Below are 18,369 nucleotides of genomic sequence, written 5' to 3'. Positions count from 1 at the left end.
CAAAGCCAATGATGGTGCATTTTTACACCACCATCATGGAGGCCACCCTCAGCTCCTCCATCTCTATCTGGTACTCTGCTGCCACTCCCAAAGACGAGGGCAGACTACAGCATATCATTAGCTCTAGTGAGAGGGTGATTGGCTGCAACCTGCCAGCCCTCCAGGACCTGTATGCCTCAAGGACACTGAGGCGAGCAGGAAAGATCATGGTCGACCCTTCCCACCCAGGCCACGGTCTCTTCAAAACACTCCCCTCCGGCAAGAGGTTAAGGTCTATAAAAACTAGAACCTCGCACCGAAACAACAGCTTCTTCCCCACATCAGTAGGTCTTTCCAACAAGCCCCCAGACACCCACAAATACTGACACTGCCCCCCACCCTATTTAACCCTCTCTCCACACCACGACATGCCATACACCTACATACAAGCACACACACTCACATGCACAAACATAGTGCAATACATCTATCTGCCCTACTGGGCCCTCTGTACATGGACGCTTTACATAAAACCTGCACTACCCTGTAAATAACTTATTCCACAACAACAACTTCTCATTCTGTAAATAACTTCTTATCTAAAAATTCTCACTTAACATTTGGTAAATAGAGTACTTGCCATATTCCCAGTGTTTCCACATTATTGGACCTTGTTTCACCTATTTTTATGCATTTTTATTTTGTCTTGTGTGTGATTGCTTATGGCATGAAATAGGGTTGTACTGTCCATTAAGGAATTTATTTGAATCACTGGATTATTTTGCTCCTTATTTGTTGACCACTTTCCCTACCGTTTAGTGTTTCATTTAAAGAAGTTATATGTTATTATTATTATTATCATCATTATATTTACTATTCTTTGAACTTTTACTCTGTTGTTGTTAATCTTCCCTCATGTACCAACATGCCGAGTCAAGTTCCTTGTACGTTCTTGAACCACTTGGAAATAAATATGATACTGATTCTGCTTAAGATTTTAATTTTACATTTAGGGAGGGATTGGAAACACAACCAAACATGTCTGCAACTTACACATGCCTGTAGCATTGCCCTGGTGGAACGCTGTCCATTCACATCATGCCATCCCATTCAACACTTAACCTGTTGAAGCATTTCTCATATACATGAGACTTACAGGTGTTATCTAGTAGCTTAATTTCTCCATACATGGAAATTCAAAATTCCACTACCTAGAGTACACCAGAGAGTACTTTTCTTACAGCTTGTGTTTTGTCTTGAGTGTCATGGTAAGCAACGCATCAAGTCCTTTTCCTGTTACATGAACTTGACTTAGCAAATAAAACAGATTCTTATTCACATCCAGTCTTCTGCCCTACTGAACCTCTCTCATGGGTGGTCCTTGGCCTACATATTAGGCTCACTCAACCGCTAGTGGCAAACAACATTCTTATATGTGGTCACTCGATAGTTCCTCCACGCTCATTTATTTCCTTACAAAAAGGCTTATCACAATATATTTAAATAATATGGTTGCAGTTTCTGCTCCATTGTTTGTGCTACCAAGGGACTGAATAAGAGCCTGAGTCTTTGACAGAGCAGCACCCCTGGACCATGCCCTCTGACCTCTCTGTAGCTGGAGTTGCACAAAAGACCAGTATCTTCACCAGAAGGTTATTGCTATATTCATTCATTAATTATTTATGCTCGTCTAATTCAGTCCAGAAGTGCAGGGTGCTGGGATCTATCTAGGCGGGCATTTGGCATAAGGCATGGAAATACCTGGGGCTATTTGCCAGTCCATAGCAGGTCCAACACAAAGTCACTCACAATCACACACTCACAACTGAGTGGGTGGAAAATTAGCGTCTGGATCACCTGAAAAGGCCACACAAACATTATCAAAACACCGAGCTTCCGTACAGAAGCGCTGGGGTTGACAGAAAGGTCCTCTTGGCTGTGACATCAGCAGCACTAACCACAGCGTTAACTAACTACCATGTCACCCACTATTACTGCCAATATCACATAAACAATAAGAACGTGGCAGTATGCCCGCAGTATAAAGCTCAGGCAACCACCAGCGGGACAAGACATCCGGGGGTGGATACGTCAACATAAAACCACCGGGTCCGTTTGAATCAGTGTGATCAGAGGCGACAGGTTAGTCGCGAATGTATTTGGACGACAAGTGCCGCAGTGTGCGGCCCCCGCGGGCTCCACGGCGAGGCCTGCGGGTACCCTCCGAGGAGCCAAGGGGGATATTAAAGCCATCAATCAGGCTGACTGCTGCAGCAAGGACACCCACGCTACGGCAGTACAGTACAGAAGCAGCTCCCGCAGCTGAAATATGGTCTGGCAGGTTGACTTCCCTGTCAGTGGGTCCGGTAGACAACTGGTCAGGTGGAGGACTTGGTTTAACAGTCTCTAGTGAAACCAGTGGAAGTGCCTACTGGAGTTTTTATTTCTTCTTTCAATTTCTTTTGGGAGCTGGGAACACCAGCCACAACGGCCTGTCGATAAAAGGATATTCTGCAGGGTGGGGGTGGGGGGGGGCAAGAGAACCAACAGTACAAGAGGACATCCCTTCACAAGAGGAAAAAAAGGACTTGCTACTACTAGAGACGCACCGATCGATCAGCCGGTGACCGGAATCGGCCGATTTTCAGCTTGATCGGCCATGACTGCGACCGGCCGGTCGGTTGCAGATATATCCGACCAGGTGCCAGTCAAATTTACACGCATGCGCCACAAAATGGTTCATGTCATGCACACAGCAGCACAGACAGTAACGCCGCAGCCACACACACACACACACACACACGCTAAAACACGTCGTTGAAAACTGTTGTTTAGTTTGGGAGAGAAAAACAGGCTAGATAAAGCAGGATATACTGCAATTCATTTTCAGCTGTATTTTATTTGTAAAAAAAAGCTCTGGCCACAGGGTGTCCGGACAGCATAGCGGTCTATTCCGTTGCCTACCAACACGGGGCTCGCCGGTTCGAATCCCCGTGTTAACTACGGCTTGGTCGGGCGTCCCTGCAGACACAATTGGCCGTGTCCGCAGGCGGGAAGCCGGATGTGGGTGTGTGTCCTGGTCGCTGCACTAGCGCCTCCTCTGGTCGGTCGGGGGCGCCTGTTCGGCGGGGGAGGGGGAACCAGGGGGGGGGGGAATAGCGTGATCCTCCCACGTGCTACGTCCCCCTGGCGAAACTCCTCACTTGTCAGGTGAAAAGAAGCGGCTGGCGACTCCACAGGTATCAGAGGAGGCATGCGGTAGTCTGCAGCCCCCCCCCGGCTCGGCGGAGGAGCCAGGGGCGAAAATTTGACATCAACTTTGGAGGGGACAATCAAAACCATTGCGATGTAAAGGGCGGGGGGATCGCCATCTGTTGAAACTTAAATACGCCCTCTAAGTGTCTATAACCAGCACAGGTGCTTTTGTTGTGTATTATTAATATTGAAATGACATAGTTATGTTTATAGTGATATATTGGGGGGGGGGTGTATATCGTATTTTTCCCAGGATGGGGGGGGATCGTGTCCCCCCCCCCCGGGATTTCCGCCTATGGGTGGAGCTGCGACCGGGACGCCTTGGAAGAGTGTCAGGTACAATTGGCCAGATACAATTGGGGAGAAAAAGGGAGGGGGGGGGGGATCCAAAAAGTTACAAAAATGGTCGTGCATGCTATCAATTATAGTTCTCAGAAGAAGAAAAATAATCAGAATCGGCCCAGAAACCTGTAATGAGCGCGTCTCTAGTTACTACACACAGCAGCCTCTAGGGGGAGCCCCAGAGGCTAAACGCCGACTGGCCCACATCCAGTACACACGGTGGTACACGGCTGGCACACACGTGGTTCTGACAGACCCACAGGTTCACACAGTAGGCCGCGGTCCCGGTCGGGTTGCCCAGGCTACGCCGTCGGGGAACGGACGAGGACCTTTCGGGGATAAAACGTCCAGCCGGGTTTGACTGTCGAGGTCCCGAAACAGGCCGAGAAGCGTTTCACGGCGACGTTTAACGACAAACAGAGGGAAGGGGGGGGGGGACCCCCCCCCGGGAATTTGTTTAAAGTCGAGACGAAGCCACAACGAGATGTGTTTGGTACACAACCGGGGCGGTTTTGTTTAAACCAGCTAAACGTTTCCTTAAAACCCGCCGCCTCAAAGTTGGAAGAGCCGATTAGTATTCTGCGTGTAGACGCGGGGCAGCGAGGCACCGAACAAAGAACACAAACAACCTACACACGAGCTGATCAGTCGCCGGGTCGACGCGCCGCGCGCCCAACGGGGACACGAAAAGGACCACGAGCGAAACACGCCATTTCCGCCGACACGGTTCTTCTGCGCGTGAAGAATCTCACATTTACTCCGAATTCAAACGCGCACGCTGGGCCGGAAACGAAGTCGCTCGCACACGCGATGCGGGCGGAAAGGTCATCCGCATCTGTTCCGGCTTCCTCTTTCCACCCCCAACCAATCAGATGGATGGATTACCTCCGATTATCCATCAGCGGAGTTAATCAAAATCCCCCTTTAATGCCGGTCTTTGGCTGCAGGCCCCCCCGGGGAGCCCCATTCATTACCCGCGGGGCGGCCCGGCTATTCAGCCCCCTTCTGCGGCGATCCCCCACAAAAGCCACCTGTGTCGTGGAGGCATTCCGAGGCACCACACAGCCGCGCTCATTAGCATCTGACTCGCAGCCCCGGAGGGAGAGAGGGGCGACGGCCTGTTTACTTATTAAAGCCCGACGGGCCGCCGCCGCCGTGGCCCCGTCCCACCGGGCCGCCGCCGCCGTGGCCCCGTCTCACCGTGGCCCTTTGAAACCTTAGAAGCTCGTCGCGAAAAGGTCCAGACGCGGAGACGGTGCTAGCGCGCCGGCTGGTGAGGTGCTGGAGCTGCCCTTTGCCTTGTTGTTGTGCTGTGTGAGGTATGCCGCCTGCAACAACAACCTCCCAACAAGTGTGTGTGTGTGTGAGAGAGAGAGAGAGAGAGAGAGAGAGAGAGAGAGAGAGAGAGAGAGAGAGAGAGAGAGAGATCATTGTTGTAATCATTGTTGTTGTTGCTGTTATCATAATCATTGTTGTGTTGTGCTGTTGTTTTACATGGTTTAGCAATATGTACAAAAACGTGTCATGCCAATAAAGCACATATTGAACTGAACTGAGAGACAGAGAGAGTGTGTGTGTGTGTGGGAGTGTGTAAGAGAGAGAGAGAGTGTGTGTGTCTCTCAGACAGAGTGCTGTGTGTGACAGAGAGAGAGTGCGAGAGAGTGTGTATGTGTGTGTTTGTGTGTGTGTGTGTGTGTGTGTGTGTGTGTGTGTGTTAGGGAACAACCTGATTATGAGGCCTAAATAGTAGTGAACATATCAGGAACACACTTTAGGGCAATAACATGGGAGTTGGAGTGACTGAGTGTGTGTGTATGTGTGTGTGTGTGTGTGTGTGAGAGAGAGAGTGTGTGTGTGTGTGTGTGTGAGAGAGAGTGTGTGTGTCTCAGACAGAGTGCTGTGTGTGACTGAGAGAGAGTGTGTGTGTGTGTGTGTGTGTGTGTGTGTGTGTGTGTGTGTGTGAGAGAGAGAGTGTGTGTGTGTGTGTGTGTGTCTCTCAGACAGAGTGCTGTGTGTGACTGAGAGAGAGAGTGTGTGTGTGTGAGAGAGAGAGTGTGTGTGTCTCTCAGACAGAGTGCTGTGTGTGACTGAGAGAGAGAGTGCGAGAGAGTGTGAATGTGTGTGTGGTTGTGTGTGTGTGTGTGTGTGTTAGGGAACAACCTGATTATGAGGCCTAAATAGTAGTGAACATATCAGCAACACACTTTAGGGCAATAACATGGGAGTTAGAGTGACTGTGTGTGTGTGTGTGTGTGTGTGTGTGTGTGTGTGTGTGTGTGCGGTCATGACAACAGCGACAATTAGCCTTCAGCCTGTCGTCTGTACTAGCGCAGGGTGGGAAATTGATGTAAGCCACCAGGCAATTATTCTTTAGCTGTCGTAAATTTCTCTCTTCCAAGAGCCAATTTGGCGAGCCGCACCATTTAGAGATCCCATTTACGCCCCCCCCCCCCAAAAAAAAGATATTTATAACCACTCGGCGAGGAAGTGGCGAAAGGAGCTAGTGAATGTCGAGACTTGTCGGCAACTGACGACCGCGACCTTAAGAAACACGCCCCGTGTGTGACGCGGTGACCCCGGCGCGACGTGGCCGAGCGAGGCCGTCGCTCCGGGGTCACCGCGGCATCCCGCTCGCTCACGGCAGCTTCAGCGGCGCGTCTCCTTTAAAACCAGCCGCACCTCTCGGGCTGTCTTTGGAAAGCCCAAAGAGTACAGTTCCCCCCCCTCCCTCCCTCCCCCAAGGAGAGCCCGCCCCCTCCCCGCCCCCTCCCACCGGCAGACAATAACATCAGAGGCGGCGGATTAGCGGGGAGCAGAGTTCACGCTCCTTCATCCCTCGCCAGCTCTCCTCCCTCTCTAACAAGGCGTCCCTGTCCTGCGGTGCTCCTGCAGCTGTCATAGTAAAACAGGTCCACGCAGACCCCACCCGCCCACGCAGACCCCACCCGCCCACGCAGACCCCACCCGCCCACGCAGACCCCCACCCGCCCACGCACACCAACAAGCAAATACATTCCTCTGTCTGAAGACTGAAGGCCCCCCATCCCGTTGCCTCGCGTGTGGACGGACATCGCGGACTTTCCGGGGGGGGGGGGGGTCTGCCTGCCGTACAGGGGACCCCAAAACCAACACACAGTAAACACAGTCCCCTCTTTCAAGACGAGCACAAGAGAGACATATAGAACATGTTTTGCTACAGCCGGCGTGTCTTATTACCCCCTATACACACAGACGACCCTGACACTGAAGAGTCTATCTAGCTCTCTCTCGCTCTCTCTCTATATATATATATCTCTCTCTATCTATCTCTCTCTATCTCTCTCTATCTCTCGCTCTCTATATATATATATCTCTCTCTATCTATCTATCTCTATCTATCTCTATATATATCTCTCTCGCTCTCTATCGCTATCTCTCTCTATCTCAGTATCTCTCTCTCTCTCTTGCTCGCTCTCTATATCTATCTCTCTATATCTCTCTATCTCTCTCTATCTCTCTCTATCTCTCGCTCTCTATATATATCTCTCTCTCTATCTATCTATCTCTATCTCTCTATATCTCTCTCTCGCTCTCTATCGCTATCTCTCTCTATCTCTGTATCTCTCTCACTCTCTCTTGCTCGCTCTCTATATCTATCTCTCTATATCTCTCTATCTCTCTCTATCTCTCGCTCTCTATATATATATATCTCTATCTATCTATCTCTATCTCTCTAAATCTCTCTATCGCTATCTCTCTCTATCTCAGTATCTCTCTCTCTATCTCTCTTGCTCGCTCTCTATATCTATCTCTATATCTCTCTACCTCTCATGCTCTCTCTCTCTATCTCTATATATCTCTCTCTCGCTCTCTATCGCTATCTCTGTATCTCTCTCTCACTCTCTGTCTCTCTTGCTCGCTCTCTATATCTATCTCTCTATATCGCTCTACCTCTCGTGCTCTATCTCTTGCTATCTATCTATCTCTCTCTATCTATTTCTTGCTATCTCTCTCTCTCTCTCTATCTATTTCTTGCTATCTCTCTCTCTCGATCTAGCTCTTGCTATCTCTCTATTGCTCACTCTCTCTCCCCCTCCCTCTCTCCCTCCCTCTGTCTCACTCTCTCTCTCTAACCCCAAAACTAACATTTCTATCATTTCACTTAAATCTGCGTTCTCCTCACTAAGTCTGGTGCGTCACATCGGACTCGCAGCGTGAGAAATCTGTCACCAAATCCAACCGATTCGGACCCTGATCCGGAGGAGAGGGATACACGTTGGGATGCACGACACCCGGGAGAAACCCTTCCCAAGCGTCACCAAACGCAACGCCGCACTCTGTCATCCGGCGATTAGATGCAGCCGGAGCAGAATCTTAGAGAGGGATAATTGGACCCCGGGCGGCCGACAGGGGGAGAGAGAGGAAGGTAAACAGTTCAGGAGACAATGACCTTCTCCCTAATGAGCCCCCGGGTCCTCTGAATCCGACTATTATCCCAATAATGGCCCCGCCAGGAATTCCTTTAGATGGTATTAAGGCTCCCCCTGGAGAGAGGTAAACCAAAGAGGGAGGAGGAGGAGAAGAGGAGAGAAAAGAGGGTTGGACATAGGCCCCCCAATTTTACCCCATCTCTCCAGTCCTCCCACTCTCTCTCCCTCTCTCTTTTCTCTGCATGCTCCAGTGCTTAAACTCTCATTCATGTCAAAATGAAAGCAGCGCCCCACCTCCAACCCACACACACACACACACACGCACACACCCACACACACACATACAGCACTCCTGTTGTCATGGGCCCAGGGGAGGAAGTCGCCATTTATGGATCTGGACTTGGCTTGTTGACATCGAGGCTGGAGAGCAACCCTGTCAAGCCGTCACCAAGCGGCCTTCCAAACCAATAACGTAACACTGATCATAAGCGAGATTTACACAACAAAGGAATTCTCTGTTCCCCTTTCACACGCTGTTCTCCCTCATTCCAGGAATGTGCGTTTGTGTGTGTGTGCGTGCGTGTGTGTGTGTGTGTGCACGCGCCTGCAGCCGAGGGGGCTGACCGGGGGAATGCTAACAGAGGGGCGGGTGGGGGGGGGGGAGCAGGAAGTGTGGTGTCAGATAACGGAGGGACGACTAGTGAGCATGTGCGCATGGCGGCTTAGGTCAGAGAAGGACAGGGGAGCGTGCTCGGGCCTGGTTCTGCAGAGTGAAGCGCATGCCAGAGAGTCACGGACGGCCACAGACGGCGAGCGTGAAGCACGCCGACGCAGTTACGAATAACTGGCACCACCGGCGAAATTGCCTACGCGGGTCTGCTGCTACGTCCAGACATGAGGTTGGAAAAAAGAAAAAAAAACACACACACAACAACAACAACAACAACAACAACAAGAATGTCACTGAAGAGAGCCGGCCGTTAATATACAGTTACTTATTCTGGCCCTTTGTGGAGGCGGTGCGAGCCTCTTCTGGAGGTACACGACCCTCAGGAACCATTTTGGAGAGACATTTTGAAAAGGAGAAGGAAAGAGGTTGCTCCCAGTCTCAATGTATTCCAGATGGGGGTGTATTTTTTATTTGAGAGGCGTACAGCCAACGCCGAGTAAACCTCGCACACAAGCAATACATCAACTGAGAGAGAGTTTAACGCTGCACTCTCGCAAGCAAGGTATCCTGACACTGGCTTGTGTGGATAGACAGAGGGAGAGGGAGAGGGAGAGAGAGAGAGTGGGAGAGAGAGTGGGAGAGAGTTTAACATTGCACCCTGCAAGCAAGGTATCCTGACACTGGCTTGTATGGATAGACAGAGGGAGAGGGAGAGAGAGAGAGAGGGAGAGAGAGTGGGAGAGAGAGTGGGAGAGAGTTTAACATTGCACCCTGCAAGCAAGGTATCCTGACACTGGCTTGTGTGGATAGACAGAGGGAGAGGGAGAGGGAGAGGGAGAGAGAGAGAGTGGGAGAGAGAGTGGGAGAGAGTTTAACATTGCACCCTGCAAGCAAGGTATCCTGACACTGGCTTGTATGGATAGACAGAGGGAGAGGGAGAGAGACAGGGAGAGAGACAGGGAGAGAGAGTTTAACATTGCACCCTGCAAGCAAGGTATCCTGACACTGGCTTATATGGATAGACAGAGGGAGAGGGAGAGGGAGAGGGAGAGAGACAGGGAGAGAGAGTTTAACGTTGCACCCTGCAAGGTATCCTGGCACTGGCTTGTATGGATAGAGAGAGAGAGAGAGAGGGAGGAAGGCCGAGAGAGAGGGGTGGGGGAGGAAGGCCGAGAGAGAGAGAGAGAGGGAGGAAGGCTGAGAGAGGGGGGGAGGCCGAGAGAGAGAGAGCGGAAGGGCGAGAGAGAGAGGTATTTGTACAGGAGACCCGGGGCCGGAGCAGTAGGTTATCTGATCCCAGACCAGCAGGGACAGTCCCATAGACTCAACCACCAGGCTATCTCTGGGCAGTCTGTATCTGCTGCATCACCGCTGTAACTAAACTACCAGTGGCCAAGGCTTTCCTCTATAGCACAGCTCGCACACTTTTGTACAGTCTCGTGCCATGTCTACGGACGCGGCGTGTACCGACTGGGAAGCCCTGCTCAACGTAGGGTGCAGACATACAAGAGAAAACAAGGTTGCTAACTACCTCTGTGGTTTCAGCAAGAGTTTGTAATAACAGTCAATGAAGCATGGCTGGCTGCGCTTTATGGGGATTGCCAGCATGGTGGGAACATGTTTTTGACCAATCAGATGTAACCGTGGAACTTTTGCGTTGCATTGCGTGATTGCGATTTGATTTATTACCATTCCACCACTACTTATCCACCGTCTTTCAGGAGAAATGGGGCCAACTTACAATTTGGTCTTAACCGCAACAATAACAGTCAAATTATCTCAGCATTCGTGTATTGCATGAAGGCTGAGGAGAGACTGGCCAGCAGACGAGCCCTCACGAGCATAACCCTACTATCGATGACGAGCGTGTGATCTGCAAGAAAACCCAAATTAGATCAGAAATCGACACCCCCCCACCACCACCACCACCCTGACCCATTGTCCTTCATTCCCCTCATCCAAATCCTCCAAGTCAGCGAGATGCAGTGCCACGCGGTGCAGCATGTCACCATCACCGCCGAGTCACACCGAGGACGACAGACGGCGAAACGTACGAATTCACATCGTTGCAGCGTGAAACTGCACAGAAAGCACCGCCCAGACGGTGCCAGCGTGCAAGAAACGAACGCAACCTCTTGTCGGCGGTCAGGATTCTGACCACTGGGCACCTACCGGCGGGGAGGGCTTCATTACGAGGCGAGGCATGTGCCAAACCTGCAGAATTTGCTCAAATCCCCGTGCCAGCCCCCCCCTCTCCTCCCCCCTCCCTCCTTGTGAGACGCTGCAATGGAGGGACAGCCATGTAGGTGCAAGAAGCGTGTTGCGGCGTCAACATTCCACAGGTTGTTGTAAACACGATAAAAGCGTGTGTGTGTGTGTGGGGGGGGGTAATAAGGTCTCATTGCTCGCCGAGTGTGGCAGCTTAAGGTATCAACGGGGGGAGGGGGGGCGAGAAAAGGCGATGCAGCGGAGGTAAAACGTTCACCGCCCCGCAGGACGAAGCAGGGGGGGGGGAGACTGAAAACAAAGCGGCGCCGCACCGCAAACGGGGACAGACCCCGCGCGCACGGCGAGACCGCGTCTGTCCCCGTTCTGCGGGGGGGGGGCGCCCCGCACGTCGGATCAGCGAGATGAACGCGACGCATACGCGCGCGACATGCTCAGGCGCGCGTTTCGCCTACGGCCGCGCCGCCGCGTGGAGCGCAACCGCGCACGCGTGCAGCGCCGCAAAGCCATCAAACCGCCACAGTGAGAGAGAAAAATAATAAAAGAAAATAGAAATAAAATAAACGTGCGTATCTACCTGCAGGTGTTGCGCCGAATATCCGCACCACCGGGACTCTCCTCACGTCACTCTCCCGGAACTCCGAGTAGCAGACGTCCAGGTCTTTGACGGGACTCGCCAGGTAATAGTCTGCGGTAACGATGCGCACGGCAAACATGACCGTCCGCCGTGCCTCCAGGCCACCCGCACCCGCACAACAACAACAAACAACAACAAACAACAAAAAAAACAACAACTACCGACTGCGAGGGCACCGAAATCGGCGCGACAGTCAACAATAGCCAAGCGACGTGGAAACTGTCACGGGGGGAGGAGGGAGGGAGGGAGGAGGAGGAGGAAGGGGGGGCAGACGAGACGAACCGGGGAGCAGTTTATACGACGTCCAAAACAAACAAAGAATTGTTTCTCTTCGGCGTGGAGGGCGTCGGCGTGTCCTCCACCATGGTCTCTCCACACACACGCATACACACGCACGCACCGTCAGCTCCGACCGCGCGCGCGAGGAGAAAGGCGAGCCGCAGCGGCCGTCCAGTCCATGCTGTAAGGCACAGATGTGATCCGGGGTTTTTTGGGAGAGAGGGGGGGGGTTTAGTTTCAGTTCGACAGCCGCATTACGTTACAGCCTCCCCCCTCATGTAAATACCATAAAAATCTAAAAAATCAAAACTCTCGTCTCGGGAAACTAGCGGCGGCCAGTCAGCCCCCAGTCGTCAGACGGCCCGGCCAGCCAGCCAGCACAGGGGCGCTTCTTCCATAACAGGTCAGCCCACGTCGAGCCGACCCGGGGTTACGACACGCCGGGGGGGAGGTAACGCGCGGTGGCCACGCGTTAAAGGCTTTCCCCGGCAAGGCGGATAAAAGCGGTCCGGCTTCCTGCCCGTCCTCTCATCGGCGGTCCGGGTCGCCGCGGCCGCGCGTCCGTTAGGAGCGTTAGTTCCGCGGCGAGGAACGAGATTTCGCAACGATTCCGACTCGGGGGAGGGGGGCCGGGCCGGGGGGCGTCCTCGGTTTGAGGGGGAGAGGGGGGGGGAGGGTTTTTTCTTCCGGAGCCCTGAAGTGAGACGTCCCTGACGTTTCGGATAGGGGTGACGGTGATCAGCAGGACCTCCGGGAACCGGATTACGACTCGCCCCCCGCTGCTCCGTCACGATCGGTCTTCCGTCTTCCGTCCGCCGCGCCGCGCCGCTCGCCGACGGCCGCCGCGGAGCAACATCCGGTCGGCCGCTGTCAAAATAAAAGCGCGCGTCGAAAGGCCGCTGTCAAAATAAAAGCGCGCGTCAAAAGGCCTCGTCGCGTCTCGCACGGAGAGCGCGTCCGCCGAAATTTTTGCTCGTAAAACGTCCGTTGCGTGTTTGAAAATGGTGAGGTGGCGTTGCCTTACACCTGCGGAAAAGAAAAAACAGATTCCAACTGACTCCGGTTCAGAGCCACTCCGGGATGCCGGCTACACTTAGGCCGGACTGACCCGCGGCACCTCTTTAATGAGGATATCCTGAGTGACGTTGATCTGCGTTACGCCTCAAGGGCCTGATTAAAAAAAAAAAAAAAAGTAATTTCCAAAAAACAGCAAACCCAAACTGAGACGAAAAACCCGGCGATACGTTTGCCTTTTCTCACCGTTTTAAAGTTTCCTTTCACACTGCAAAGACATCTGCGTGGTAGCTCAGGGCAGTGGTTCTCAACCGGGGGTCCGCGGACCCCTAGTGGTCCGTGGTGTAATTGCAAGGGGTCCGTGAAAATTAAATATCTTTAAAAAAAAGATCCTATGACATTTATAGAAATAGGATTATTTTACTCAGATGTGACTTAGACCTTTATCCACCTAAACTATAAAGGGTAACGGGACTTTTTTCTCTAATTACATCTGTTTCACAAGTGTAATTTATTGTATTTTAATAAGAGATCTCGCTCCCGTTTGCATTGTTAAAAGTTACTGCATAAAAATCCTGTTGTTACATCTATCTGAAAGTTACTGAATACATATTCTGTTTTGTTACATATATCTGAAAGTTACTGAATACATATTCTGTTTTGTTACATATATCTGAAAGTTACTGAACACATTGTTTTGTTACATATATCTGAAAGTTACTGAATACATATTCTGTTTTGTTACATATATCTGAAAGTTACTGAATACATATTCTGTTTTGTTACATATATCTGAAAGTTACTGAATACATATTCTGTTTTGTTACATATATCTGAAAGTTACTGAATACATATTCTGTTTTGTTACATATATCTGAAAGTTACTGAATACATATTCTGTTTTGTTACATATATCTGAAAGTTACTGCATAAGAATTCTGTTTTGTTAACTATATCTAAGTTACAACTGAAAGCTCTTATTTTTGCCCCAAAGAGTGAATAAATGCTATAATGCAATTTAAAATGCAGTTTCTATTGTTTCTATGAAATTGCAACCCCCCTCCCCCAAGATCAGGTGGAGGGGTCCTCAGGGTAGATCAAAAATACGCAGGGGGTCCAGGACCCCAAAAAGGTTGAGAACCACTGGTTTAGGTGGAGCTTCTTAACTGTCTTAATGTGTGGCTGATGTGTGAGCGCGTCCGTGTGCATATGTGGACCCTGTAATGCACTGGGGATCTATCAGGCCACACACACACACGCACACGCGCACACACACACACGGGGGGGGGGCGGAGATATGGAGTTACCCTAGACTAGACTTTAGGGTATCTCAACTTTCCTGTTCCTACTGTCCAGTGCCTGCTAAGGCTCCAGTCCTGTGCCACCCTGAACCTGATTAAGTATGAATGAATGAATTATGAAATGAATGATTCATTTATCAAATGAATTTATCAAAATTATGAATTAGTGAAAACGTGATTTTAAGAGCCTTTTAAAAAAAATAAGATTCAGTGGGTGGTTTTGGAGGTGGGTATAATCTGATAGATGGATAAAATACAGATAAACTATCGTTGCCTTGGCTTACTAGTTGTTACATTATTGCTTTTTGGTCATGTTTTATTATGCCTTTTTAACTCTTGCAGGAGTCATAGGACACCTGCTTGGATTTTGAAAGGCGTTTTGGATAATTGTATTACTACTACTACTACTACTCCCAGCAATTTTTACACGCGTCAGAGACTTTTGTTTTGAAAGTCAGAAAAAAAGCGGAGCTAAAACCGGAAGTGACCTTATGAACTAGTCAGAATAGCTTCATACAACTTTGCCTCCTTTTTTATTCTATCCTTCTTCTTCTTTTTTACATTGTGTTAAATGAACTGGTATGACTGGTTGTTTGTACATTCTTACAGCCAAAAAACAAAACAAAAACCTTTACCTCGTATGCCGCTGGCCCATCAAAACACAGGTCAACGGTCTGAGCGTCCGAACCAGATCCCAGTCGAACCGGACCTCCCTCCGCCCTCCATTTCTTCACTGGTCCCGCGGAGAAGAACCGGCCTTTTAACTAAATCCGGACGCTGAAATCTTGTCGCTTGCAATAAAAAAATGCACCAAAATTTGCCTCGTGCTGATGTCCCCCTGGAAAGCTGCTCGCTATCTACTTGGAACTTGGACCGGAACGTGTTGCATGGCGCGGAAATCCTTCACTATGCAGCCCGACCAGAGTCACCCAACAAACACGTGCTCACTCCTTTTTGACGAATCGGTTTAAAGAGGCTCCTTCATCAATCTAGTCAAACAAACGTACAACCAACATATTTATTAGTCCCCGCCCTACATATGTCCTGTGTTTTAGGTGGCCCAATAAGGCCTGCGTGTGTCGTAAAGAGTGATACCAGTTATTTCATAGTGTAACGTGCATGGATAAGTAGACCCGCCGCTTTAGTCCAGTGTTTCTCAACCGGGGGTCCGCGGACCCCTAGTGGTCCGTGGTGTAATTGCAAGGGGTCCGTGAAAATAAAATATCTTTAAAAAAAAGATCCTATGACATTTATAGAAATAGGATTATTTTACTCAAATGTGACTGAGACCTTTATCTACCTAAACTATAAAGGGTAACAGGACTTTTTTCTCTAATTACATCTGTTTCACAGGTGTAATTTATTGTATTTTAATAAGAGATGTCGCTCCCGTTTGCATTGTTAAAAGTTACTGAATACATATTCTGTTTTGTTACATATATCTGAAAGTTACTGAATACATATTCTGTTTTGTTACATATATCTGAAAGTTACTGAATACATATTCTGTTTTGTTACATATATCTGAAAGTTACTGAATACATATTCTGTTTTGTTACATATATCTGAAAGTTACTGCATAAGAATTCTGTTTTGTTACATATATCTGAAAGTTACTGCATAAGAATTCTGTTTTGTTAACTATATCTAAGTTACAACTGAGAGCTCTTATTTTTGCCCCAAAGAGTGAATAAATGCTATAATGCAATTTAAAATGCAGTTTCTACTGTTTCTATCAAATTGCAACCCCCCTCCCCCAAGATCAGGTGGAGGGGTCCTCATGGTAGAGCAAAAATACGCAGGGGGTCCAGGACCCCAAAAAGGTTGAGAACCACTGCTTTAGTCTAGCGGGTTAGCGTGGTCGCCTGCGGTGCGGGCGATGCGGGTTCGCTTCCCGGCCGCGGCAGCTCCTGTGGTTGCGTGGTCCCCCGAGTTCGCTACAATAGGTTATTGCATGCAGTCAAATCTAACTTGGCTTGCCCTCAGCAGTGCATGGCGCTGCTGCGTTGTACACAACGGAATTAAAAATAAACTAAATCAAGATTATCTCAAGTTGGCCATACAGCAGCATCTGTAATTGTTAGTTTACTGCCAAATAGTAGGAGGGGGGGGGGATTTTTCAAGGTGGAAAACTTAATTCCCACAATTTCTCCAACACCAATGACGTCTTCCTCTTGGTTTTAGGTCACCCTGCACTGGCTAAACTGACCTTTTGAGTTAATGGGTGACAATGGGAGGAGAATAAGTCTGATTTATCTGTGAGGCTATTCCACACGACTTTACTGCATCGTCATGCAATCCTGTGCTCTTGTCAAAGTGCTTCATTTGTTAACAGTAAGAACGGAAAATATATGAGGCTGATGCTTTGGACTTCGTTTCGTTTCTGTACCGTTAAAAACCTCTTTGGTACATTTTTCAGAGTGTGCACAAGGCTGCTTAGCTGGCAGTGTCTACAGTGTGCCTTTGCCTCCTACACACTTTTGGACGAGCACCATTCCCATTCAGTATTCCGTGCAGTGCCATAACGGCCTATATTTAGCAGGCAGCAGTTGTGGATGTGCTGAGCGAACAGCTCTCTCCCCTCCACTGAGATCCATAAACCCCTCCAAACAGCCGGTTTGGTCCGGTTCACGCTGGGGACATTACGGCCAACGACTCCCGGATGATGAAAAATGCTTCATTAGCATGTTCAACTTGATGGAGAGGGAGCGTCTGTCAGTGGGAACAGGTCGTGACCTCGAGCGAGAGTTTGGCTCGCTCCCCTGAGCCAATCAGCACGGCTCGACACACGCTGGCGACACAACCTGAGGTCTGGGGAACGTCGACGGGAGCACATTTAGCGGCAAAGTGGGAACAAAATATAATTTATGCCCCCCATATATACACACGCGTCACACGCCGGCAGCTCTTATCCTGAGTGACTTATCTGTACTCTAAGTGTGTAATGGCCACGGAGGGAACGGCGCTTTTCACACCGGCAGAGCAACCGGCATTCTGCACCCACGGAGCCGCAGGGCCGCAGGTTTCCGACGGGAACACGCGCACACACGACTTTCTGAAAACGCCCCTCTCGTGACGGCGACAGGAAGCTGGAGCAATAAAGTGCACCGCCAATGACGTTTATTCACTGCGTCTCCAACGCCAAAGTTTATTTTCATTGTGAAAGTAAGTGAAAAATCACACCCTCTGCGCCTGAAAAGTGCCACCTTGTTTAGTTGACCGGGTCACCCGCGGCCCTTTCTTCCCTAAAGCCACAGCCCAGTTTGACTCTGGCCTACTCAGCTCACGGATAAGACCAAAAGTGGGGTTAAACACAGCAGACGTAGCCTACAATATAAAGGGTCCTTCCTCCCCGAGCAGTGGGTATATATGGAATATGCCGGATGTGGCGGCGGCGAGTTCACCCAACTGTAATTGAGGTCACCAATTCAGATCCTCCACCGACGGCTGATGTGTCCCTTAACAGGCGTCATGTCCCCTAAGTGTTCCCCAGCCAGACGCTGAAGCCCTTCTTGCTCAATAGTCGTAAATTTCCGCGGGTTATTAATGGAAAGCTGAAATATATTGAGAGGAAAAATACATGTGAATCACATCTGTGAGAGAATGCACTTGCTTATTCAGTCACTTGTAAATCTAATTACTTTTTAGTGTCTGCATGGTGGCGGCGTGTGTGTGTGTGTGTGTGTGTGTGTTTTCTCATGTTTCTATGTAAGGGCCAATTTGATTTTCAACCATAAGAGTGAGGACATTTTTGAAGAGTGAGGACATTTTGGCTGGTCCTCACTTCTTTAATGGCCTGTTTTAGGGTTAGGACTTGGGTTTAGGGCAAGGATTAAGATCAGGTTAGGGGCTAGGGAATGATTGTGGTCAGTGAGGGGTCCTCACAAAGATAGAAGTACAAGAGTGTGTATATATGTGTGTGTGTGTGTGTGTGTCCTCTGTAGTAACAATTTATAGTTTCCTTTGGACTGAGTTGAAAAACTTGTTATTAGGGATGGACTGATACTGACATCGGGACGACACCAAGCTAAAATGGAGTACCGACATCCAAGACCTGGCCCAAGACTAAAGTCTGATACCAGAAGCCATGAGTAACATGTCCTAAACAGAGGCCAAATGCTGTGATTTGCTGCATTTTTGGCACGTGGAAGCTCGCATTTCTTTACCGGTGGAAAAAAAAGAAACAGATTCTATCTCAAATATTTTGCCCGGTGGATCCAAACCGGCGTCCAAAGTCTGCACCGTTCAGCGAAAGTG

At 49.7% G+C, this 18,369-nt stretch overlaps 1 protein-coding gene across 2 annotated transcripts in view; it reads right to left on the bottom strand.

Annotated features, from left to right (window-relative positions):
- rev3l (REV3 like, DNA directed polymerase zeta catalytic subunit) overlaps positions 1-12,844 on the bottom strand; it is a 128,322-nt gene extending 115,478 nt beyond the window's left edge. For both annotated transcript variants that reach the window (XM_056295175.1, XM_056295176.1), the window contains exon 1: positions 11,459-12,844. In XM_056295175.1, coding sequence (XP_056151150.1) covers positions 11,459-11,597 — 139 coding nt within the window. In that variant the 5' untranslated portion in view covers positions 11,598-12,844. The remainder of the gene's footprint in view (positions 1-11,458) is intronic.
- Between the last annotated feature and the right edge of the window lie 5,525 nt (positions 12,845-18,369).

This window comes from Lampris incognitus, chromosome 15, assembly GCF_029633865.1.
Source record: "Lampris incognitus isolate fLamInc1 chromosome 15, fLamInc1.hap2, whole genome shotgun sequence".
NCBI classification, from domain to species: domain Eukaryota; kingdom Metazoa; phylum Chordata; class Actinopteri; order Lampriformes; family Lampridae; genus Lampris; species Lampris incognitus.
This window is presented reverse-complemented; position numbering and strand designations above follow the sequence as displayed.